The sequence below is a fragment of the Tasmannia lanceolata genome, unplaced genomic scaffold, assembly GCF_043159265.1.
Source record: "Tasmannia lanceolata isolate RefF3 unplaced genomic scaffold, GAP_Taslan_0.1 ptg000015l, whole genome shotgun sequence".
Classification (NCBI taxonomy): domain Eukaryota; kingdom Viridiplantae; phylum Streptophyta; class Magnoliopsida; order Canellales; family Winteraceae; genus Tasmannia; species Tasmannia lanceolata.
In genome coordinates, this window is record NW_027518692.1 from 4,970,092 (window position 1) to 4,994,702 (window position 24,611).

General features: G+C 37.3%; 1 protein-coding gene across 3 annotated transcripts in view; it reads left to right on the forward strand.

Annotated features, from left to right (window-relative positions):
• The window catches only part of LOC143845678 (phox (PX) domain-containing protein), a 55,446-nt gene that overhangs the window by 19,850 nt on the left and 10,985 nt on the right, over nucleotides 1-24,611 (forward strand). For all 3 annotated transcript variants that reach the window (XM_077354074.1, XM_077354075.1, XM_077354076.1), the window contains 10 exons: nucleotides 382-1,609; nucleotides 2,066-2,166; nucleotides 2,363-2,507; nucleotides 3,243-3,311; nucleotides 3,403-3,448; nucleotides 3,613-3,986; nucleotides 4,470-4,549; nucleotides 4,677-4,812; nucleotides 18,120-18,354; nucleotides 23,157-23,239. In XM_077354074.1, the coding sequence (XP_077210189.1) occupies nucleotides 382-1,609; nucleotides 2,066-2,166; nucleotides 2,363-2,507; nucleotides 3,243-3,311; nucleotides 3,403-3,448; nucleotides 3,613-3,986; nucleotides 4,470-4,549; nucleotides 4,677-4,812; nucleotides 18,120-18,354; nucleotides 23,157-23,239 (2,497 nt within the window). The remainder of the gene's footprint in view (nucleotides 1-381; nucleotides 1,610-2,065; nucleotides 2,167-2,362; nucleotides 2,508-3,242; nucleotides 3,312-3,402; nucleotides 3,449-3,612; nucleotides 3,987-4,469; nucleotides 4,550-4,676; nucleotides 4,813-18,119; nucleotides 18,355-23,156; nucleotides 23,240-24,611) is intronic.

A 24,611-nucleotide genomic window follows, 5' to 3' on the forward strand; every position in this document is an offset into this window, starting at 1 on the left:
TTCTTTCTTTTTTTTGCATTTTACTGCCCTATGTCACAAATATCTCCGATATTTTCAAAATATCACATTTTTATCCTGGAATTTTAAAAATATAGCGATATTTTCATTTTTTATCATAAATATCACGATATTATCCCGATATTTTTATGATATTTTTATTTTATATTTTTTCTCAAATTTTATATATTTATATACTTTTTAAATAATTTTATTTTTATTATTTCCCTATATAAACATGAAAAAATAAAAATAAAAATATATCCCGAGATATTACTTTGCTGAGATATTCCCGAGAAACGATATTTATGACATAGGTACTGCCTTCGTCTACTTGTGCTTTTATCCGATTCTCTGATTTGTGATTTTCAATTTTGGTGGCAGGCTTATTAATGAAAGGATTGAAAATTTCGTTCATTCTTTAACCAATAAGGCTGGTAAAGGATTTTCACCCTCAGCCGGAGATTCATCCCAAACCAAGGCAGTTGCATCATCAAGGACTTCCTCTGATCGTTTCTCTGTGTTTCTAGACCGGACTAATAATGGTGTTGAACTGGTTCAGCTTAAGCATGATCAATCTGGAATTAATTCAGACAAACCTGTGAAAAGGATTGCTAATGGAGCATTTTTACGGAAGGACTCAGAGCATTCTGAGTCTGGTTTATCCGTGGGCAGTAATCATGCAAATGCGATTAATGGGGATGCTCAATCATCTCATTCCAGGAGTTCTTTGCTGTTGGATGGCAAAAATGGGGAGTGGGGGCAGATGTTAGATATAATTTCCAGTATAAAGACTCAAACTCTTGCTCCAGAGCATTTTGAAAATATGTGGGCAAAAGGCCGAAATTATAAAAAGAAGGAAGGTGCAAATCAAGCAAACCAAGTTGCAAAAAGTGTCTCCGTCGGGAATTCTGATAATTCAGATTGCCTAAGAGTGTCATCTAAGCACAGGATACAGGGTGGAAAAGCCAAGAGTGAGATTTCTAGGAGAAACACTGACTACACTCAACATAATAATTCCCTTATTGATGGGAAAAGCCCAAGCCAACTATTTGTTACATTATATGATGAAAAACCCGACCATGATCCCGTACGTTTACCGGAGATTGGGCCTGACAGTGACAACTCTGATGCAACTGAGGATGATGACAGCAGTGGCATCACGGGTCTAGATTCTCCCGGAACCAAAGTCTGGGATAGTATAAATAACAGAAAGGCTGTAGTCTCACATATACGTCATCCTCTTGAAAGTTCTGAAGGCCATCTAACCAGAAAGAGTGATAAAGGTAATGCTAACTACAAGAGGTTATCTAAAACCCAGTCAGGAAGGAAAAGATCTAGATCAAGCAGTAATAAGGGGCACGTCTGGCAAGAGGTAGAGAGAACGTCTTTCTTGTTGGGAGATGGCCAGGATATCCTAAATGCATCAAAAGGTGATGTAAAAGCAGATGAGTCTAGCAATGATTCTGAGTTGGAAAGTTGGGGTAGAGTTCACGGCAGTGGAGCGGCTTCGTCATCTGCACCATCTTTTTCTGTATCTGGAGCTCCTAATTCATCTGTGAAGTCCCCTGAAAATTCAACGTTGGCAGATTTCTTAAAGTTGAGATGTGAGGTAGTTTCTGCCTGAGTTCCAGGATTCTGTTTTCCCGTTAATTGTGTTAAATATTGGGTGTCATGCTATGTCACAAATATCTCCGATGTTTTCAAAATATCACGTTTTTATGGCGACATTTTGATAAAATGACAAAATCCGGAATAATCCGGAGATTTTAAAAATATAGTGATATTTTCCTTTTTATCATAAAATATCTGGATAATACCATGATATTATCCAGATATTTTCATGATATTTTTATATTGTATTTTTCTTAAATTTATGTTTTTTTATATATTTTTAAATAATATTATTTTTATTGTTTTTTCTCGATATAAACCCAAAAAAAATAAAAAAATTAATATATCCCGAGATTTTTCATTGCTGAGAAATTCCCGAGAATGATATTTGTGACATAGGTGTCATGTGGTATACAGATGTATGTGAAGGATGTTAGCTCATTTTGTGTTACAGGTATTGGGTGCCAATGTTGTGAAGAGTGATTCTAGAACATTTGCTGTGTATTCCATTTCTGTGACAGATGCCAACAATAATAACTGGTCAATTAAAAGAAGGTGCTATGGACAGTGCAGTAAACTTTTCCTTATATTTATTTATTTTTTCTATTTTGATTAGTTTTTATTGGTTCCTGATTAAGTATTATTGTTCAATTATGGGTTTTTGTACGTTGTGTTTTGTTATTATTCTATGTTTACATAGCCTTGCCCTCCTCCTTACCTTCTGCGTCTTTGATGCTCCTGTTTTTATTAGATTCCGCCATTTTGAGGAGCTGCATCGGCGTCTTAAAGAATTTCCTGAGTATAATCTTGGCTTGCCACCCAAACATTTTCTATCATCAGGTCTGGACATGTTCGTTATTCAAGAAAGGTGTAAATTGCTTGACACATATTTGAAGGTGATACGCCTAATTACTTTTAAATGATAGTTGAAAAATTCTTTCAAAATTTGAAGAATTAAAATGCAAGAAAGATGGTCTTTTACTTAATTCAAATTATAAACAGAATTTCTACTTCTTATTTTTCTTTTGGGATTATTTTTAACTCTAATTCTATTATGCAACTTATTTTACATTCGGTAATCTGAAATTATAGTTGCTCCTACATTCAGTAGAACAATAGATTCATTTGAGAAGAACCTAGGTTTGATTCTATTAAAATATAAAAGATTAAATGATGCTATGCCCGACAGCTAAAGCTTTTGGAGTAACGGGTAGTTTCACATGGTATCAATTGAATTGGCCTGGGTTCAAAACTCCTTGATATTAAAAAATCCACATGTAGTGGTCAACCCAAAAGGAAGGGTCACATGTGCCACATTTAGGCCAACCCTAAAAAAAGAGGGGCCGCACGTGAGAAATCTGAAAGAAACATAAGTTTGATCCAAGTAATTTTGAGAGAAGTTATCTTATATTTTTTATCTTAGGCTGTGATGGAACCCATGACCAAGTCCCAAACATTGCTTTCATTATGGCCTATCTCTTTTCACAAGTTTGTTGCCCACTGTACCTAGACAAACTTTTTGGTGTTCCTTCCTGACATCATCACATTCTAGTAGCTCTTTTGTTTTTCTCTATGCTTATGGTGATGCGCTCTCATCTTTCATTGATTCTCACTCTTTTGCTGGTCCACAGAAGCTGGTTCATCTTCCAACCCTATCTGGATCTATAGAAGTTTGGGATTTCCTTAGCGTTGACTCCCAGGTTTGATATTATCCTCATTTTTTCTTATTCTTGTCCATTCACCTATACAATTCTTATAGGGTAAACTCTTAAGTATCTCTTTAAAGTGCAGACGTATATGTTTTCAAATTCTCTCTCTATCATCCAAACGTTATCAGGTGAGCCAGGGTTTCTCAAACAGAGTTCTGAATGCTTTTCTTTTTCATACATCTACCTTATTTTTGTATCGTTTTTTCACTCAATTTATCCTTACATCTACCTTATTTTTGTATCGTTTTTTCACTCAATTTATCCTTGTCTTTTCCTGTGGTATTTCATAAAGTTGACCTAGATGAAAAGGGTGGAAAATTTCAGAATTCAATAGAGGCTGTAAATGACCAGATATTATCAAGGGAAGAATATTTAGGCACCAAAAGCAACAGATCTGCTGCCCAGACGAAGCAGAACCACATACTAGATAATTCTGTGATGAAAACAAGAAACGCCGAGCATTTTCCCACAAAAAAACCTGGGAAAGAATCCGTCAATCTGTATGAAGATCATTCTGGGAGTGATTCAGATGATAGACTGAAAACAAATGTTTCTTCTTCTAGCAAAACTGGAAAAGCTCAAAAAAATTTCCGTGGAACTGATGATGCACAAGAGGCATCTCAATCACTTCATGAAGCTGCTGCTGACCCAACCCTTCCTAATGAGGTAATTTATTATTTTGCTGATCAAGCATTCTTAGTCCACCCCAACATTGTCTTATTATATAATTCTATTTGGTTGCAGCCATGGTTTTAAATATCAGCCGAAATACCAAAATCTAGGATTTTGATTTGGACCAACACTGAAATCACATAAATCCGAAATTTCTGCCAAAATCCAGCTGAAATTTTGGTAATTTCGGCCTCGATTTCAGGAAAATGTAATTTTTAAATTTTTTTCCTGAAATTTTCTTTTTTCCCAAATTTCGGCACAATAATGAATTTTTTTTACCGAATTTCGGCTGAAATTCTGGCCAAAATTTCGGCTTCAGCTGTGTCCGAAACCAAAACCAAAATTTTATACCTTTGTTGTGGCTTATGTTTAGTTTCACCACTCCCACATTTTTAGCCTGCTTCTTTCAGTAGATGCTATGGGGCTCCTATTGCCTTTCCATGATATAGATTTGCTAATATTCTGTCTCAAATGCAGTGGGTGCCTCCAAATCTGAGTATCCCTATATTAGATTTAGTGGATATCATTTTCCAGCTTCAAGACGGTGGTTGGATTAGGTATTATGTTTGATGATTTTAAGGCCAAGGCTATCCATTCTGTTACATGTTGATTTTCAGTTTATATTAAAATTTTGCTCATAATTCAACAGATTTTTCCTGATAGTGTTTTCCATGAACTTTATAGGCGCCAGGCTTTCTGGGTAGCAAAACAGGTATTGCAGTTGGGGATGGGTGATGCCTTTGATGACTGGCTAATTGAGAAAATCCAGCTCTTGAGAAAGGGATCTGTAATTGCGTCTGGTATCAAGCGCATTGAACAGGTTAATCCCATACCATTTTTTATTTGGTGTTGAACTACAATTTGGAAATTGGAACAACACTCTCCTTAACGTCCTCAATCTACGAATCATTGTCTTCTTCTCAAATAAGCGGGATTGGGTCTGCTATCAGCTCTCAATATGCGCATGTGTATCTGCATTTACCAAGTTTGTTGACATTTTTGCAAGAGGAAAAAATATATTCATACTCTTGCAAAAATGTCAACAAACTTGGTAAATGCAGATACACATGCGCATATGTTGGACCAGTCTTTCTATTGTGCTTTATTTTATTTTATTTTTCTGAATGAGGGTTTTATGGTGCTTTTATGGTGATTTATTTCAGTGGTTTTTTAATTATAGAAATTATCTGATGAAAGGTGGTAAGTCAGAAGTACCACGCTTGATATTTGATCCAGCAGCAGCTCCTCAAAAGGTGAGCTGCTGTTGGATCAAATATCAATGACGGGATGATGGGTACATGTTTAAACGGTCCTTCATCATATAATTTCTCTTTTAATTAAATGAAATTTTCTTCTTCATCAAAAAGAGTATTTTACTTTTTTTGAAACACTAATAAACTGAGGAAGATATTTGCAACCCAGAAATGTACTTGCATTTATGGAATGCCCTCACGAATAGTGCTGATGTTATCGAGAGTTCTATTCCCTTTCCCTGTGAATAGTATTTTCCTGTCTTTTGCTGTTTCGCTTGTGAGCATTGTGGTCTTTTTGCCACTGAAGCTGCTCTTCATTCAATGGAGTGATCTTTAGCATTCGAAAAAAGGAGTGATTGCCTGCACGAAGCGTTAACTCTTTTGGTTTTTTTTCTACACATATTCGGTCCGTGTAGCCCTAATTGTTGCGTTCTTTTTTTTTTTTGAAATGGCTAATTGTTGCATTTTCTTGCTTCTATTCTCTTTCCTTAACCTCTAATCAACATATTTTACATTTATTTAAAAAGTTAAGAGCCTCTATTTGTTAGGATTATTTCATAATTTCACATTATTATTCACTTGTCCACTGAAAGTTTACATCATGGCTACCTTTATCTGGTAAAGAGGTGGTTGGCAGGATATTTTGGTACAGGATTTTTCTATGGTTGGAATGCTAGGGGGTTTGAAGGGCTAAATAGGGGTTTTCTAAGCATAGTTTTAAAACTCCCGTGTGTCCACGTGGACTCCCTTTTACCTTGGCCGTGTTCCGCATTACACCGCATCCGTGTTCCGCTTTTTGCCATAAAAAGCCAATAAAAACTCCTTTAACTCTCTCGAATTATGACCACATCAACCGAGTACTCGACCGAGTCGTGCCGAGTCGACTAGGATTTTCTTCTGCCGCGATCCACACCGCATCCGCGTTTTTAAACACTGTTTCTAAGAGTGGACTCGATGGAATCCAGTCCAAGTATTCCTAGTGAATTAACTTGGGATTTTCAGAATTAGAGAAAATCTCTAAATTTAGCCATTGTCCTGAAGGAAATGGCAAAGATCACACCGTATCACTTTAAAATTAAAGGAGGTGGTAGCAAAATACTATTCAAAGGTAATATCAAGAATCGAGATCAATCGGATCACAAATGGTCAAAACTTGGTATTTTTCCAAATATGCAGAACATACTAATACTTAGAGCATAGATCAAAATCTCATTGTTGGATCAGGCTGAAATTTATGTTGGTTATGTCTTGCTATTTGTTATGTCTTACTATTTGTCATTTGACTACACTCCAACCCTAAGATTGTAGAAATCAAGATCAGGAAGAAAGAAAAGATTGAAGATTATAGAAGATTTGGATGATTTGAAGTAGAAGCAAATAATATATTGAAGAGGGAAAAGATAGAACTCACTTAAGACAGAATATGAGTTAGGGCATCACACCACTAACCACATAAAGACATCACACCAATGACACCAATGGAATCACATCAATGAATCGATCATGAGCATCATACCCATGCCTTCAAAGATTGGAAATCACTTCCACGCATGAGCAAAAGACTTCGATTGTTATTTTCATTCTTTAATCACTATAGAAAAGGGCATCGACCTACATCCTTTATAGAATTCCCAAGCAATAGAGAACTTCAAACTTGTGTGGGATATCTGTTCTAATTGGGAAACAAAATCAATCCTACAGCTAGGAGCGTCCTTTCTTACTTAGGAGTGTAAATGGATTCAATTAAATAATAGAAACTATCATATTATGCCTCTTGTAGTAAAGGGAAGCTAATCCTAGACTTAAGACAAACATTTTTAGTAACAAAGTACAAATAGAAACTTCTAACGTAAGGACTCTTAACCATTAGAGTGATTGCGAAATAAGAATTAACTATATCATTCAACTCAGATTCAAAAACTCAACTCAACTAAGCCTTTGTCCCAAACTAGTTGCGGTCGGCTAATGAATCCTTTAGAAAATTTCCATGAAGAAGTTGAAAGAATCTACCTGGCTCAAATTGACTAAGTCTAATCCTGACACTAGTTGGATTTGTCTATATGTATCATTTTCTTCCATTCTCTCCTATCCAAGGTCACGTTCTCTGTTATGTACCTAGCCATCAAGTCTTTCCTCATTGTTTCTACCCAAGTTGTTTTCGGTCTGCCCCTACCTCTTTTTACTCCATCAACTTGGCACTAGTCACTTCTTCTCACTAGAGCATCCAAAAGCCTATGTTGGCTATGACCAAACCATCTTAAGCGGTGCTCTCTCATCTTCTCCTCAATTGGTGCCAACCCCACCTTTTTACAGAGGTCTTCAGTTTTAATTAACTTTATCATTAAAAAAGATAAGAATTAAATTTCAATCCACCCCTTTTACGTGGACTCTAAAAGATTCTCTCCCAAATAAAACTCCTAATTAAACTAAACTTTTTTTTCTTAGGTAAGCTGGGATTGAACCCTCAACCTCTGGGTCAAAGAACAAAGCCTTAACCATTGTGATAGATGTTCAATCCCAATTAAACTAAAACATTAAAATAGAAACCAATTTAATAATTCAAACTAACTAAAAATAGATGTAGAGCTCTTAGATCCTTTGTGTGACCACCCAGTGACCCCATGCTACTCTTGAAAATTGAAACGATGAACATATATTCCACACTGGGAAGTTTGACCATAGTCAACAATCCCAATTAAAAGAGAAAAGGGTTCCTACACACTTGTGTAGATAAGTTATCTACACACTAGCTTAAAATACAGTGGGGGCCCACATTGTTTGGGTGATCCAAACCATTCATTTTAAAGGCCCACATACTTGTAATTTTTGAGAATTTCAGAAGGGACTTAAACTTGGATGGACCTCACTTGGTTTAGGCTCTTGTAAAATTTTCGAGAGTGTTCTCCTTGGTTTTACTTGGCCATGGAGGGTTCCCCATCATTCTTCCCCACTTGAAAAGTTCTCAACCCTGTCGATTAAGGAGTTGAATTAGCCTTGTGTTCTCATAATAGGCCCTCCGAGTGGTATTGGCCTTTGATGTGTTATTGATGTTCCGATGATACACGAGATGAATACATAAACAACTAGATCGATCCAATCATGACTTTCAAGGTGATTTCTCCTTGGTTGAGTTCTCACAAAAATAGGTTATAATTTCCATAGTGGAGTTTCCAATTAGGAAATACAACCAAATGTCATGATCGGTACACCCCATTGAGTAGTGTACCTATGGCTACACTTGTTGACACAATACTGATGCCACTCGAATAAATTTTGACATCATTCTTGCTCCTTCCTAAACCTTTTCACGGGAATGATAAGATAGGATTACTTCATAGCTGATGTAGGAGCATCCCCTTGCCATACATCATCCCTTTTTCATGCCTTCTTATTATAGTAGTTTACCTCCTTAATTAATGTATTAGTGTCTTCTATGAGTCTTTTCGTAATTGTAGTTGTCCTTAATAATCATTTTGCATTAGGGGTAGTTTAGGAAGTCCATATTTTGTAATGGGGCTGTCTATATAAAGCCTCTTTCTCTCATTTTTTCATTGAACTTTGAATTTTTGAAATAGATCTGGGATTTTGGAGGGAAAGTTTCTACTTGTGCAGAGATTTTTTTCTGCTGGAATTCTACCTTGGAAAGAGGAGTTGCAGGCATATCATATGCCTTTCTCTGCATTTCTCCCTATCGTACTTTGCTTGAATGCAAGGATTATCAGTTTCAATCACCGTTCCCGCATCTCCTCATAAGAGTATCATCATTGTATTGAAGAGAAACAAGAAAAGTTCAAGAAGATCTTGATCTGGTTACATTGGTTCATCACTGCTGTAATGGATGAAGTTCCCAAAGATTTGATGGAATTTTCTTCTTGACATTTCATTCCTGTAAATGAATTTTTCTTTGCGTTCTGCCATTCCACCAGATCTGTGATATAAAGCCAGATCTTGATTCTAAATTGCAAGGGATTAATGCTTATGACAGCAGAAGTTCACAAATCTGAATTTGCTGCCATAAAGAGCAATTTGTCAGTTTAGGCTCTGTTCTTGCTCAATTTCCAACCAAGCTTCCTTCTATTCTTCACTTGAGATGTTCTTCACATAAGATCTACAAGATATCAGAAGAAATTTGAAGGATTTGTTCGAAATTAATAGATCAAAGGCCTTAAAGTTTCAGATTTAGTCACTATAGCAGAACCTTCTGCTTTCACAGTTAACCGGATCTTGCGCACAATTCTTTGATTGATTTTTTCACAGACCTCATGCCTAAGTTCCTTTTGAATTTTTCACAGACCTCCATTATAGATCTACAAAATATCCTACAAATTTGGCATACATTTGTCCATTTCATAAACCAAAATCCTCAAGGTTTCAGGTTCTGGATCTCACAATAGTCTGCTAGAAAGGGATAGTCTCGGGTAGCTCCGGGAAATGTTTTCCTTGAGTTTTCCATAGCTTTTTTTTTTGAGATCTGGCTGTTGCTGAATGTTGTTTGTAGCTTAAACTAAATATCTAGATCAGATCCTCCAGGAATTCGGCAAGATCTAAAGCTCTTCAATCTTAATTCTCAGGTCAGGTATTCCAGAAAACCTGCAGAGTAAAATCTTCTTGGTTAGGATACATCCCGCGAACTTGATTGATTTTTTTTGTCTTTTGAAGCTTCTTGATGGCCTTATGTGTGTTTAATTTCTCCTTAAGGAGATTTTGTGCAAACAAATGAGATCCCATTGAGAGTTCCAAAGTTCTTCAAAGGATTTTTCAGGTTCATCTGTCATTAAACCTTAGAATTTTAATACCACTCAGTTCACCATGTAGTTCCGGTTTGAGCAACTACTTCTTTTCCTTTCTGAGGCTATTCTATCTCTGGGTATCTTACAAATTTAAGACTACAGGAATATTACCTTTTCCCCCTAAATTGAGAAGAATTTTAACCCAAATCTTACGGTTCTCAGGCTATTCTATCTCTGGGTATTTTTCAGGTTCATCTGTCTTCAAACCTTAGAATTTTAATACCACTCAGTTCACCATTGAAATTCCAAGGGTGGTCCCGAGTACGGCAACTAATGAGGAGGTAAAATTAGTTTGCCAACAAGTTTTAACTTTTTGAAAACTTCTAACCCAATTTTGAAGATTAAGAGATCAAATATGAAAATTAAGCACAACAAGTTAAATCCTAAATGCAATAAAAGAAAGGCAAGAGATAAGAGAGATTGCACCCGAGATTTAAAGTGGTTTGGTCCTCCAACGCGAGGCCTACTCCACTCCACCAACCAAACCCGTTAATGGCTTCACTATATGATCTTCTTAACTTCGGCGAAGATCGGTGCCGATTACAATTCCAATTGCTTTAACCTTGGTGGCAATCTTCACCACGGAGAGTGGGCTCCGCTTCTCTGAACACTCGCCCAATACAAACGTCTTGAGTAAGAACGAAAGAACAAACAAAAAATCCCTCACAAGGGTACACAATGTTTTGTAGAAGATGTACAATTTGAGCCTAATGATCCAAATCCTAATCTTAGAGGATGAGAGGCATAAACAAGGTTGAATCACTCTTTAGGATGTTCAACTAAAGTTTTAGAGTGTTAGGATTGATTATTGGGAAGGTGAGAATACCCATATATATAGAAAAACCAAATATGACCGTTTGAGGGGCATAGTCGTAATTCTGGCAAAGTTCCCAACGGTTATATTTTTTCTTCCCGTTATAGAATTCTCGGAGTTCCGAGAGAATTCTCGAAGTTCCGAGAAATTCCTCGGAGTTCCGAGAATTTATCTTGGAGTTCCGGGAATACACACAGAAGTTGGAAAAAAGCTACTGGACCAAATCTCGGAGCTCCAAGGATTTCTCGAAGTTTCGAGCTCGGAGTTCCGAGAAGCCTATGTCAAGCAGATTTTCAATTCTTGTTTTTGGGCTTCCAACTTTACACCAAGTTGGGATTGTTATGAGGGTTCCAAAGCGTTAGAACACCACAAGGACAATCACATAAACATTTAGGGTGTGTTTATTTACTTAATTTATGCCTCTTAAAATCTAAAGCTAGGATCAGATCTTATACATTCTAAAAAAGGCTTAAAATGGTCTTCACTTGCAATGCTTCAAGTCTTCATGCGTCTTGGGTCTCCGATGTCTTTGGCCTTCTGAATGTGGTCCAATGAGAGCTTCTTGGCCTCAATCCAAGCAATCTTGTCTTAACACAATTAACATCTACAACTTAGACATACAAACACATTAGTGATCTTAAATCACTTGTGTATTGGAATCATCAAAATAAGATGGGAATGCCAAAATGGGAACCATTGGGCTTACAATCTCCCCCTTTTTGATGATAAGCACAAGAGATTTTTCAATAAAAGCATATATTTCCTTACACTAGATTTCTCTCCCCCTTTGGCATCTATCAAAAAGATGGGGTAAAAGAAAATCAAAGGGATAAAATTTTTTAATTTTTAAGCTCCCCCTTTTTCAAGGAAAAAGACAAACATAGAACTCCACCTATTTGGAAAACAAATTCAATACAAGATGGGATATTTAAATAACTATAAAAAGATGTTCAATTTTAAGTTCAAGCCCCTAATCTAAGCACATATGAAGAGAATCATATGGGGGCTTTGGGAACCCAAGCTTTCTTGGTTCCACCACAATCCCTAATTTTAGATGCACATTGGAATTGGTAATGACCATTGATTCCACAATAATGACATCTAACATGAGGGTTAGATAGACTAGTCCTATCATAAAATGCATGATTAGGTATATGACTAGCCTTCTTTAAGACTATGTCAATAATTTTATCACCATTTAAGAATCCATGGAGATATAATCTTAACTTTTCATTTTCATTATGAAGATTGGTTATTTGATTTAGAAAATCATTAGTGTTATCTTCATAAGATTTGGAAGAGCTTGCCACATTTTGAAATTGTGCTAATTGGCAAGTTTTCTCATCCAAAATACCCTTAAGGGTTTCAATCTCAAGTTTAAAAATTTCAAGTTGTGCTTGAGATTTAGAAGAAGATTCATTTATGAAAATATTAAGTTCATTTTCTAATTTTGAAATAGATTTCTTTTGAACTTAATTTTTTGAAATTTGAGAATGCAAGGTTATGCGTAATTCATCATAAGATATTTTTTCACTATCACTACTTGATGAACTACAAGAGGGGTTAGAATTTACCTCATCTTCATGGGTGAATGCCATGAAGCAAAGATCATCTTTTTTATCTTCCCCTTCACTTGAGCTCTTTCCCGAGGTGCTAGAAGCATCCCAAGCGGCTACAAGACCCTTGTTCTTCTTCCAATCATTCTTTCCCTTGTATTTTGAGGAAGATGACTTAAGAAGTGGACACTCCGGTCTTTTGTGTCCCGTCTTCTTACAATTGTAGCACCTTAATCCTCCTTCTACTACATTTTCTTCTTCTTTTTATCCTTTTTATGCTTCTTTCTCCATAAGCTTTTAAATTTTCTTAACGCTTCTTCCTCATCGCTATTCGCATCACTTGATGATGAGTCCGTCTTGGAGGCCTTTAGAGCTAGAGATCAACTTTCTCTTTCTTTCTCTTTCGGCTTCTTCTCTTCTTGACGGCTAGTGAGGAGCATCTCATGAGTGATAAGAGATCCTACAAGCTCCTCCATGGTTAGCGCCTTGAGATCTTTAGATTCTTGGATGGCGGTGACCTTTGTATCCCAATAAGGAGGAAGTGACCTAAGCAACTTACTCACAAGCTCATCAGTAGGATAAGATTTACCAAGATTAGCTAATTCATTAGAAATTTTAGAAAATCGGGTGTACATATTGGAAATACTTTCATTTTGACCCATTCTAAACATTTCATATTTGCTCTTTAACAAGTTTATTTTGGAATCCTTAACTTGTGATGTTCCCTCATGGGTAACGACAAGTGTATCCCAAATAACCTTGGTGGAATAAAAAAGAGCTACTCTATTAAACTCCTCCGTAGATAAGGCGCAAAACAAAGAGTTTATAGCTTTGTAATTTAAATTTGCATGCCTTTTCTCTACAACATTCCATTCTTCAAATGGTTTGGAAGGCAAAGTGTATCCATTTTCTACAATGTGCCAAAGCTCCACATCTATCGAAAGAAGATAGATGCGCATCCTTGTCTTCCAATGTCCATAGTTGGACCCATCAAAGAAATGAGGTCTAGTTGTGGAATGGCCTTCCGGAAGCCCGGTTCCATTTGTATTTGCCATTTCACAATTAGAAAGTTGCCAAAGATCTTATGATCTTTCCAATTTTAAAAAAAATTTACCAAAGATTTTAAGAAAAGAAAATCTTTTAAGAGCCAAGGCTCTGATACCAAGTGAAATTCCAAGGGTGGTCTCGAGTACGGCAACTAATGAGGAGGTAAAATTAGGTTGCCAACAAGTTTTAACTTTTTGAAAACTTCTAACCCAATTTTGAAGATTAAGAGATCAAATATGAAAATTAAGCACAACAAGTTAAATCCTAAGTGAAATAATAGAAAGGCAAGAGATAAGAGAGATTGCACCCGAGATTTAAAGTGGTTCGGTCCTCCAACGCGAGGCCTACTCCACTCCACCAACCAAACCCGTTGATGGGTTCACTATATGATCTTCTTAACTTCGGCGAAGATCGGTGCCGATTACAATTCCAATTGCTTTAACCTTGGTGGCAATCTTCACCACGGAGAGTGGGCTCCGCTTCTCCGAACACTCGCCCAATACAAACGTCTTGAGTAAGAAAGAAAGAACAAACAAAAAATCCCTCACAAGGGTACACAATGTTTTGTAGAAGATGTACAATTTGAGCCTAATGATCCAAATCCTAATCTTAGAGGATGAGAGGCATAAACAAGCTTGAATCACTCTTTAGGATGTTCAACTAGAGTTTTAGAGTGTTATGATTGATTATTGGGAAGGTGGGAATACCCATATATATAGAAAAACCAAATATGACCGTTTGAGGGGCATAGTCGTAATTCTGGCAAAGTTCCCAACGGTTATATTTTTTCTTCCCGTTATAGTGGTCTCGGAGTTCCGAGAAATTCCTCGAAGTTCCGAGAATTTATCTCGGAGTTCCGGGAATACACACAGAAGTTGGAAAAAAGCTACTGGACCAAATCTCGGAGCTCCGAGGATTTCTCGGAGTTCCGAGAATTCTCTCGGAGTTCCGAGAAGCCTATGTCAAGCAGATTTTCAATTCTTGTTTTTGGGCTTCCAACTTTACACCAAGTTGGGATTGTTATGAGGGTTCCAAAGTGTTGGAACACACAAGGACAATCACATAAACATTTAGGGTGTGTGTTTATTTACTTAATTTATGCCTCTTAAAATCTAAAGCTAGGATTGGATCTTATACATTCTAAAAAAGACATAAAATGGTCTTCACTTGCAATGCTTCAAGTCTTCATGCGTCTTGGGTCTTCGATGTCTTTGGCCTTCCGAATGTGGTCCAATGAGAGCTTCTTGGCCTCAATCCAAGTAATCTTATCTTAGCACAATTAAGATCTACAACTTAGACATGCAAACACATTAGTGATCTTAAATCACTTGTGTATTGGAATCATCAAAATAAGATGGGAATGCCAAGGTGGGAACCATTGGGCTTACAACCATGTAGTTCCAGTTTGAGCAACTACTTCTTTTCCTTTCTGAGGCTATTCTATCTCTGGGTATCTTACAAATTTAAGACTACAGGAATATTACCTTTTCCCCCCAAATTGAGAAGAATTTTAACCCAAATCTTACGGTTCTCAGGCTATTCTATCTCTGGGTATTTTTCAGGTTCATCTGTCATCAAACCTTAGAATTTTAATACCACTCAGTTCACCATGTAGTTCCAGTGTGAGCAACTACTTCTTTTCCTTTCTGAGGCTATTCTATCTCTGGGTATCTTACAAATTTAGGACTACAGGAATATTACCTTTTCCTTCTAAATTGAGAAGAATTTTAACCCAAATCTTACGGTTCTCAGGCTCGCAATCGAACTCTGCTGAACTAAACTATGAGTTTTGGTTGGGATTAGATCCAGTGGATCTGTTCCTAAACTCTCTCCTTTGGGGTCCTAGATGATTATGAAGACCATTTCTACAAGGTACTAGAGGTTTCAGTCAAGTTTGATCATGAACTCTACCTAGCTCAGACCTATATTGGTGACTGTGACCCTGTTTTTGAGCATCAAGGTGTATTTTGAAAGGTCATTGCCTAGTGCAATCAGAGCTGCTCAGATCTCATCCTTGACAAAGAAAGCTCCCGCCATCTTGACCTACATCAAATGGTAGCAAAGCTTCCCCTAGGAGACTTCAACTGCAACAATAACTCCATAGGTCTCCTGACCATGGATTCAAATTTTGGTTTCGGTCCTAATTTAGCCGAAATCCCGAAAAAATAATAATTAATGAATCATTCTGAAATTTCGGTAATTTCGGCCGAAAATTCGTAAAAATATTATTTTTTAAAAAAAATTGAATTTCTCGAAGTTTGGCAATTTCGGATTTCGCAAAATTTTGGGCTCGGTCAACCGGTCGAGATTTTGGATTTCGGACGAAATTTAAAACTATGCTCCTGACTGATGTCAAAATACCTATATCAAATTGGAGTTATTTTAGGTTGCACAGTAGGTCTCAGCTTGGTTCCCCAATCATCACTATGTGCACGAATTTCATGAGCTCCGTCTCTTTTGGTGAAGATCCCCCTAGCAGATTGTGGCTTTTGCTCAATCTACCCTTCCTTAAAAGGACTTAATCCGCTACTCACGATAGTCCATTTGCTGATCCATTCTAATCAAGTGTCTATCGTTTTGTCCCTCAGATAAACCACCCATAGAGATCCTACTCCATAAAGAAGCCTAAGCTCTAGTACCAAATTTGGTGCAGGATATTTCTATGAGTGGAATGTTAGGAGCAGTGTTGCATGGATTCAAATTCGCGTGTAGGGATCCGACACGGATTTGAGGTGTCAGATTCGGCAAACCCCTAAAAGTTGGATTCAGATTTGGCATTTTTTAAATAAAATAAAATTTTCAAAATTTAAAATATAAATATATATGTGTATATATGTATGTATGTATGTATGTCAATGCATATATATTCATAGAAAATTTGAGGGTAGAGGGTTGAGGTGAGTTTTGTATTAAGAGAGTTGAAGGAGGAAGAGGGTCGATGTTCGAGGGTTGAGGCACTAGGGTTTTTATTAAAAGCGTATGGGTTGTGCTTTCATATAAAAAAGTTAAGGAAATACATTTAAAGGGAAAATATACCGGATTCGCATTGCAAAAGAGATAACGATGAATCGGATCCGCACGAAGAAAACATGATTCGTGCGGGACACGGCTACGACAAGAATCCGGGTGTGTCCCACATGAATCCCTGTCCGATTCGGATGCGAAGACGTGTCGACACGGATTCAGCATAGGGGGGCAAAGAATCCATGTAACATAGGTTAGGAGCATTGGAAGGGCTAAGTAGGGGTTTTCTAAGCCTGAACTAAATGGAATCCAGTACAAAGATTTCAAGAGAATTAACTTGGGATATTCGGAATTGATGAAATAACTAAATTTAGCAAAGTTCCCATTGGATCAACAAATATTCAATCATGGGATCTCTTCAAAAATTTAGGAGGTGGTGGGAAAATAATATTCAAGTACAATATGAAGAATCAAGATCAATGTGATGACAAATGATCAATATGGGTGCTTTTTCTAAATTGCATAGTTACAAATACTCAAATATTGATTTGCATAGATCAAAATCTCACCGTTGGATCAGGGTGAGATTTGAGTATTTTGAGTCAGTTATGGCCTTAGAGAAACCCTAAAGTTCCAATCGGATCCGGCCATCAGATCAACAAATGGGGTCAATCAAATGGAACTGTTTGTAAGATTACAACAATTTAACCTAGATTTTCTAGAAATCAGGATTAGCAAGAAAGGAAAAATTGAAGAGTAGAAAATAATGGATGATTGGAAGTAGAAAAAGATAAGAGATTAAATGGGGAAAAAGTAGAACCCGCTTAAGAAAGGATAGGCATCACACCACTAACCATAACCAACCAAAGACATCACACCAATGACTCGATCATGAGCATTGCACCCATGTCTTCAAAGATTGGAAATCACTTCCATGCAAGAGCAAAAGGCTCCGACTTTTATTTTCATTCACCAGTCATTGCATAAGAGGGGCCATAGACCTACATGATTTATAGAATTCCCAATCAGTAGTGGATTCCAATCTGGCATGGGATTTCACTTTTAATTGGGAAACAAAATCAATCCCATGGCTAGGGGTCGCCTTTCTTGCTTAGGAATCTATTTGAACTAAATTAAATGAACGAACTATCCTATTATGATTTGTAGTAATGGGAAACCAGTCCTATAATTAGACTCAAAAAGTGGGCCCCATGCTAGTCTCAAAAACTCAAGGGGGAATAAATATTCCACCATGTGCAGTTTGACCATAGTTAACAATCCAAATTACAAAATATACCCTATTCTTCTAATTTTCAAGCATTTTTAACGGGATTTAAAGTTGGTTGGACCCCACTTGCATTTAGACTCTTTTGAAACTTCTGGGAATGATCTCATTGGCTTTCTTTGGCCTTGGGCAGTCCCCATCGTAGTTATTGAAAATTCCATCTCTTCATTCTCAGTAAATAAAGATTCACTTTTTTTTTGTTAGTTTGTAATGATTATTTGAGTTTTTAATAGATCTTCGATTCACCTTTTTTTGCTAGTTTGTAATGATTATTTGAGTTTTTAATAGCAACTCCTTTTGGGTATTTTCAGTAAATGAACTCCGTTATGGGTGGGCGTGCATACCCTTTTTTTCTTTTTCTTTTTTTAATTTACAATGGTAGTTGCCCCTGATCTAATTTTACATGTCATTTGATTAGATCCTTTGGCCTGATGGGATCTTCATAACTAAACATCCAAGGCGTCAGCGGCCACCTCCATCAGTCATTCAGTCTCAAAATTCGCATTTGAGTAGTCACAGTCAGCCTATGAATGTTTCTTTGCCTAAGAAAGAGGCAAATCAAACTAATAACCCAAAGGAGAGCAACTCTTTCACAGATGAACAGGAACTAGAAGCTTCTCGACGTGCAAAATTTGTTCATGAACTCATGATTGGTAAGCTCCATGCTCTTACATTATTTGCTGCTCACTTGGTAGCGATATAATTGTTGTTCTTTCTTTTCTCTATAACCATCTCACCAGCTTTTTATAGTTGTGCATTTATATGGATTTATATTTAGTTCCAAAAAAAATGAGGTTTTATTTAATATGGTGGCTGTTCTGTCATGCAAAAGTCAACCGCGAAATGCCTTTCTGCGAAATTCCTTAGCAAATTTATATATATATATATATATATATATATATATATATATATATATATATATGAGAAAAGTGTAGCTACACATACGTGTAGCTAACTTAGCTACACCGACGCCTTAGAATACAGTGGACCCCACATTGTTTCGGTGTTGTAAACCATTCATTTGACAGGCACTCACATAGATAGGGTGTGCCCAAAAAATCAGCTCCATAGGATCATCCCAACCCTACGATTTGTTGAGGCAAAAATGGACGTGTAAAAACCTTCACAAATCTGTCCATTTTTGCCTCCACAGTTTGAACGGTTGGGATCATCCAATGGAGCTGATTTTTTGGGCACACCCTATCAATGTGAGGGCGTATCAAATGAATGGTTTGGATCACCCAAACAAGGTGGGCCCACTGTATTTTAAGCCGTCGGTGTAGCTAAGTTAGCTATACATATGTGTAGCTTCACTTAACTCTCTCTCTCTCTCTCTCTCTCTCTCTCTATATATATATATATATATATATATATATATAGGGATTTGCTGGCCTCCTTCTCAGAAAGCACCTTCGCGCCCGTCCTTTGCATATGATGACGGCCACGGCAGTGAATAAGACAAAATTTGTCAAAAGTCAACATAGATGGCTCTCATCACATGCAAAGGATGGGCGCGAAGGTGCTTTCTGCAAAGGAGGCTAGCAAATCCCCCCCCCCCCCCCCCCCACACACACACAGATATATATATATATATATTAAATTACTGATTATGATATAATTTTCAACAAATAAACATGGTATCCATTGAATAAGCTAATAAATCTCACTTCTCAAGAGTAGGCAACTATAAGCCTCAAATAAATATGAGATGATTAAATAATAGTCCATTCATCAATCTAATCTAGTTATCTTCCGTTCCAATATGCATCGAGAACAAGACCACTAAGATTCAATAAATATAATATTGGAAGAGTGTTTGTTTAGTGTTTTAGGCTTAGGGGAAGGGGGATAACAAAAAATATTAGTTAAAGAATGTTAAAAGAAGAACTAATAATAAAATAAGAGCTAATGATAAAGGAGGAGAAAACACAATATTTGGTAATAAATAATACAGTGTGAAAACCTGTGCAATGCACGGGTCGGATAGCAACTAAAGAAACTCTAAACAGAAATTGTGAATCTAACAAAATATGGATATTGTAGTACAAAAGTGTCTCTTAGTAGCATCATCTCTTTCATTTTGTATTAGTAGTGATTGAAGCAACAACAGCACAAACAACAGAGACACGTATAAAACAACAGCAACGCGAACATTTCAATTATGGTTTTCAGGTGTATTATTGAAAACACTAACCAATGTTAAGTTGTATTTCAACTACCTTTTTAATTATTTTTGCATTCCATTTAAAGTGTAATAAGAATAAAATGCCAATTTGGATTCCTGATTCTACAGTAGAAACCATACCAAATCTAACTATCGGCGCCCGAACATTTGGGTTTGAATAGGGTTGCAACTCGGGTCGAGCTGATTGGGTTTTCCATAACCCAACCCTACCCTACCCTAGAAATTATCTCGGGTAGGGTCGGGTTGAGTCAAAATTTAAGTTGTCATGTGCATAAATTTAAGATGGAGAGTACTTTTTCATACACATGTAAGATTTGGGTTATGTTTTGGGTTTTGGGTTTTTCAACCGGAAACCCGATCCAACCCAAGACCCACGATTTCTAAACCCGACCCATGTTATTTTCATGTCGGGCTGATTTGGTTGCAACCTTAGGTTTGAATGTAGTCCATGTTGTGGGAGCCTTTAAAGATCTCGCACTTTGGTATCTTACCTTTTGACATCCATGACCAATAACTTGAGAAAAGAATTTGATGCAACCAAGAGAAAAGAGAATGGCATGAGGAATTGGTGCCACAAACCAAAAGAAAAGGAAAAAGTACTGAGCCCAACATAAATAAATAAATACATAGATCAAATCTTCCATCAAAGAAAGGAGAGGTTGTCGCTGGAATTGTTGAGATGACAACATGCTACTAAAAAAAACAACAAAAGTAAGGAGATATTAGAATTGGGTAACGTTTTACAGACGCACTCAAACAGGCAGAAGTCTATGTTGCATGGATTTGGATTCGCGTGTCGGGATCCGACACGGATTCGAGGTCTTGGATTCGGCAAGCCCCAAAAAGTAGGATTCGGATTCGGTAATTTTTAAATAAAAGAAATTTTCAAAATTAAAAATTTAAATGTGTGTGTGTGTAGAGAGAGAGAGAGAGACAGGAAGGATTGTGCGGTCGACCGCACCAAGCTTAGGTGCTGTCGAGGGCCCCAAACTCATGTGGGCCCACTTTGTTAGGATGATCCAATGGACCTGATTTTTTGGACACACCCTATCTATGATGGGGCCTTGCAAATGAATGGTTTTGATCAGCACAAAAAATGTGGGACCCATGTGTTTGGGCCCTCGACTTAGGTGGCACAATCCTTTTCCTCATATATATATATATATGTGTGTGTGTGTGTGTGTGCGTGCATATGTATATATATTCATGAAAAAATTGAGGATAGAGGGGTTGTTGCGAGTTTTGTATTAAGAGAGTTGAAGGAGGAAGGCGGTCGATGTTCGAGGGTCGAGGCACTAGGGTTTTTATTAAAAGAGTACGGGTTGTGCTTTCATATAAAAAAAGAGTTAAGAAAACACATTTAAAGGGAAAATATACATGATTTGCATTTTGAAAGAGACAGCGATGAATCGGATTCGCCCGAAAAAGACAGGATTCGTGCGGAAAAGAGACAACGATGAATCGGATTCGTCCGAAAAAAATAGGATTCTTGCGGGACACGGCTACGACAAGAATCAAGGTGTGTCCCACGTGAATCCATGCCCGATTCGCATGTGGAGACTTGTCGACACGGATTCGGCATAGGGAGGCAAAGAATCCATGCAACATAGGCAAAGGTACTTGGAGAATAGAGGCATGTGAGACGTGTCTGTTTGGGTCTGAAAGAAGCAATGACGATGAAAAAACACGATGGCGAAATCATGTGGCTCTTTCGTTTAGATACAATGAAAAAAAGAATGTAAATATACGTTTAGATAACCATTGACTATTATTGAGCCGAAAATAAAGGAAGCTTAGTTAAGCATTATCTATTATTAAGCCTAGAATAAAGGAAATAGAGTGGGGTAGAAGCAGGAAAAACACGTTAAGAGGGGGAGGTTTTCTATTTGCAAAGGGAATACTTTACGTTGTATGCCACGTAGATCACAAGCTGGATGGGGGAGCTGTCCACGTCAGCGTGAACAGTGAAACCCCAGTCCTGCCATATTATAATAGATTTTACTTGACACGGTACAATAACGTCTCAACAGACTCACATTATGTATAACGGTTTTAGCAGTACGTTTAAAAATGCCGAAAATAGTGTTGTTACGTGCATGGTTTTAAATTTCCACCGAAATCCAAAATTTCGGACCGAAATCAACCGAAACTGAAATTCCGAATTTCGGTCTTTACCAAATTTTGGCCTAAATTTCGATTTGAAATTTCGGAATTTCGAGAATTTCGGTCCGAAATTTCGAGAAATTGAAATCTTTTTTTTTTTTAAATGTTACAAAATTTCGGCCGAAATTTCGGTTTTTGGGAAGTCTGAAACCGGTACCGAAATCGAAATTTTAAACCATGGTTACCTGTCGACATAGTTTTACCAGTACATTTTAAAGTGTTGATACGTGTCGGTGTCTGCTGAAAATTTATAGTGTCGGCTAAATGATAGCTTTTTGTTAATGAGCAAGGGGGTGTATTTTAGGAATTGGGAAGGTGAAATTTTTTTTCTTATGCATTGTGGCCCATATTGTTAAATTGTTAACTATGCATGTGACAGGGTAGGAACAAGGTTTTAAATCTCGGTTTCGGTTTCGGTACGAAATTTCGGACGAAATCTTGTAAAAATTTCACCGAAATTTCAATTTCGGAAATTTCCGAAACGTTTCACCGAAATTTCCGAAATTTCACCGAAATTTTGTACTTCACCAAAACGTTTCACCGAAATTTCTGAAACGTTTCACCGAAATTTCCGAAATTTCACCGAAATGTTTGGCCGAAATTTCCGAAACGTTTCGGCGAAGTTTGGTACTTTTCCGACTCACAGTGAATTTCGTTTCGGTTTCCACCGAAACGAAACGTTTCGGCCGAAATTTAAAACCATGGGTAGGAACAATTCGGCCACTATAGGTTTGGCCTCAATGTCAGTCTTGTGAAGAACTTTAACAGCTTTACCTCCAGAGTGTAACATTTAATTAAGATTTTCTCTTTTCCGCACACCATGAGATAAATGTTCAAAATTTCATACTAATCTTTATTTTTTGAAAAAAAAATGATATGCATCTCTGGAATTGGTCTTTCTTTATCCAAGTTTAACCCGACACAATTTATTATAAAAATCTAATTTGTTCTTTGTAAGCATGGCCAAATCCTTAAGTCAAAGTCTTGACCATTGCTTGGCATATCCTATTTAGAAATATTTTATTGGTAACTAGTTCTTCCAAACTTGCATAGCTTACTTGTCCTTTTTCCCACTATTCTTCTAACTTTCTCTGCATATTCTTGCAGATAAAGCACCTGCTGCCCTTGTAGGTCTTGTTGGTCGCAAAGTGTATGAACGGGCTGCCCAGGACATCTATTTCTTTCTTCAGGTAATTTTTCTTCGTTTAACACTGTAAGTTTTCGTTCTTATTTTCTTATTAAATATAAACATATATTTTAGGTTATTTTATGTTATTTTATCTAGATGTTTCTGACACCCTATTTCTTCTGAATCATTTAGAAACTATCAGTTCTCTGCTCCGCACTCAAATTTGCTCTCACCATCTATGGAAAAACAACCAGATGTTGTGTCTTTTATACTAAGGTTGTTGCCTGCCATGGCTCATTCTATCAATGATCCTTCTAGTAACCAAATTGCCTTAGTATCAGACGGAGATTCGGAAATGTATCGGGTTGGGTTTGTGTTAACCTAAGGTCAAACAGAATAATATAAAAAAACATAATCCTAAGAAATCGTGGTAAAATTAGAGGATGGTCAGGTTCGGGTCGGGTTGCCCAAGGCCTCAACGCTAATCCAGCCCGGAATTAAATCAGGTTGACTTTTCCAATCCTAACCCAACTCAACCTGAGGAAATGCCAGCCCAACCCGAGCCAAAATCGGGTTGAACCCGACCCAAGTTGCAACCCTAGGATTAAATGGAGAGCGGTAATGGATGCTAGAAGCTCAAAAGAGAGGAAAGGATGCAAATCTCACTGTCTTTGAGGTTTCTTCCAAGTCTAACTACGCATACCACCTCCACCGCCCCCCTCTATGTATGTAGTCACAAACTCCCGCCCCTCTATTGGTCACTGGGAGGAATAGGTCCAAGAAAGCATGGCACAACAAGGAGTCATCTAATCATAGATCTAGGGGCTCATACAATGAGTTGGACACCTAGATTGACTTTCATCCTCCCAAACATTTATCTGAAATAGGGTTCCTACTCTCCCAATCCCCCCAGCCCTCCCATATTTATCCCCTATGATTCGATACCACAGTGCTTCATTTTCTTCCCCAAATCTCCAAGTCATTTGCCCATTAGAGCCTCGTTCCTTAATCTGATTTTTCGAGCCACTCCACCATGTCTCTTTGATCTGAACACGCTTTTCCAAGACATGAGGTGTTTCACTTTGCTTGCTTCCTTTTCCTTCCCACCCTCCCTTTCCATTTTTCAGTTCTTTTTGACACTGGGATTTTATAGAGGGACATGTAATATACCAGCATATTGGGCAAAGCTACTTTATGAGCACGATTCTACCACCAAAGTATAGATACTTCCTTTTCCCTGTCTCAAGTTTTCTTTAGATCCTCTCAACTACTGGGTCCCAAAAAAATGCGTTTGGAATCCTATAACCCAGCGAAAGTCCAAGACAGGTTATCAGTAATTCCTCTTTCCTACATCCGAGACTTAAAGCTTGGGAGGGGTCACCTCATCCACCAACATATTAATCCCGACAAGAAAACTTATTGGTAAAGTCGAT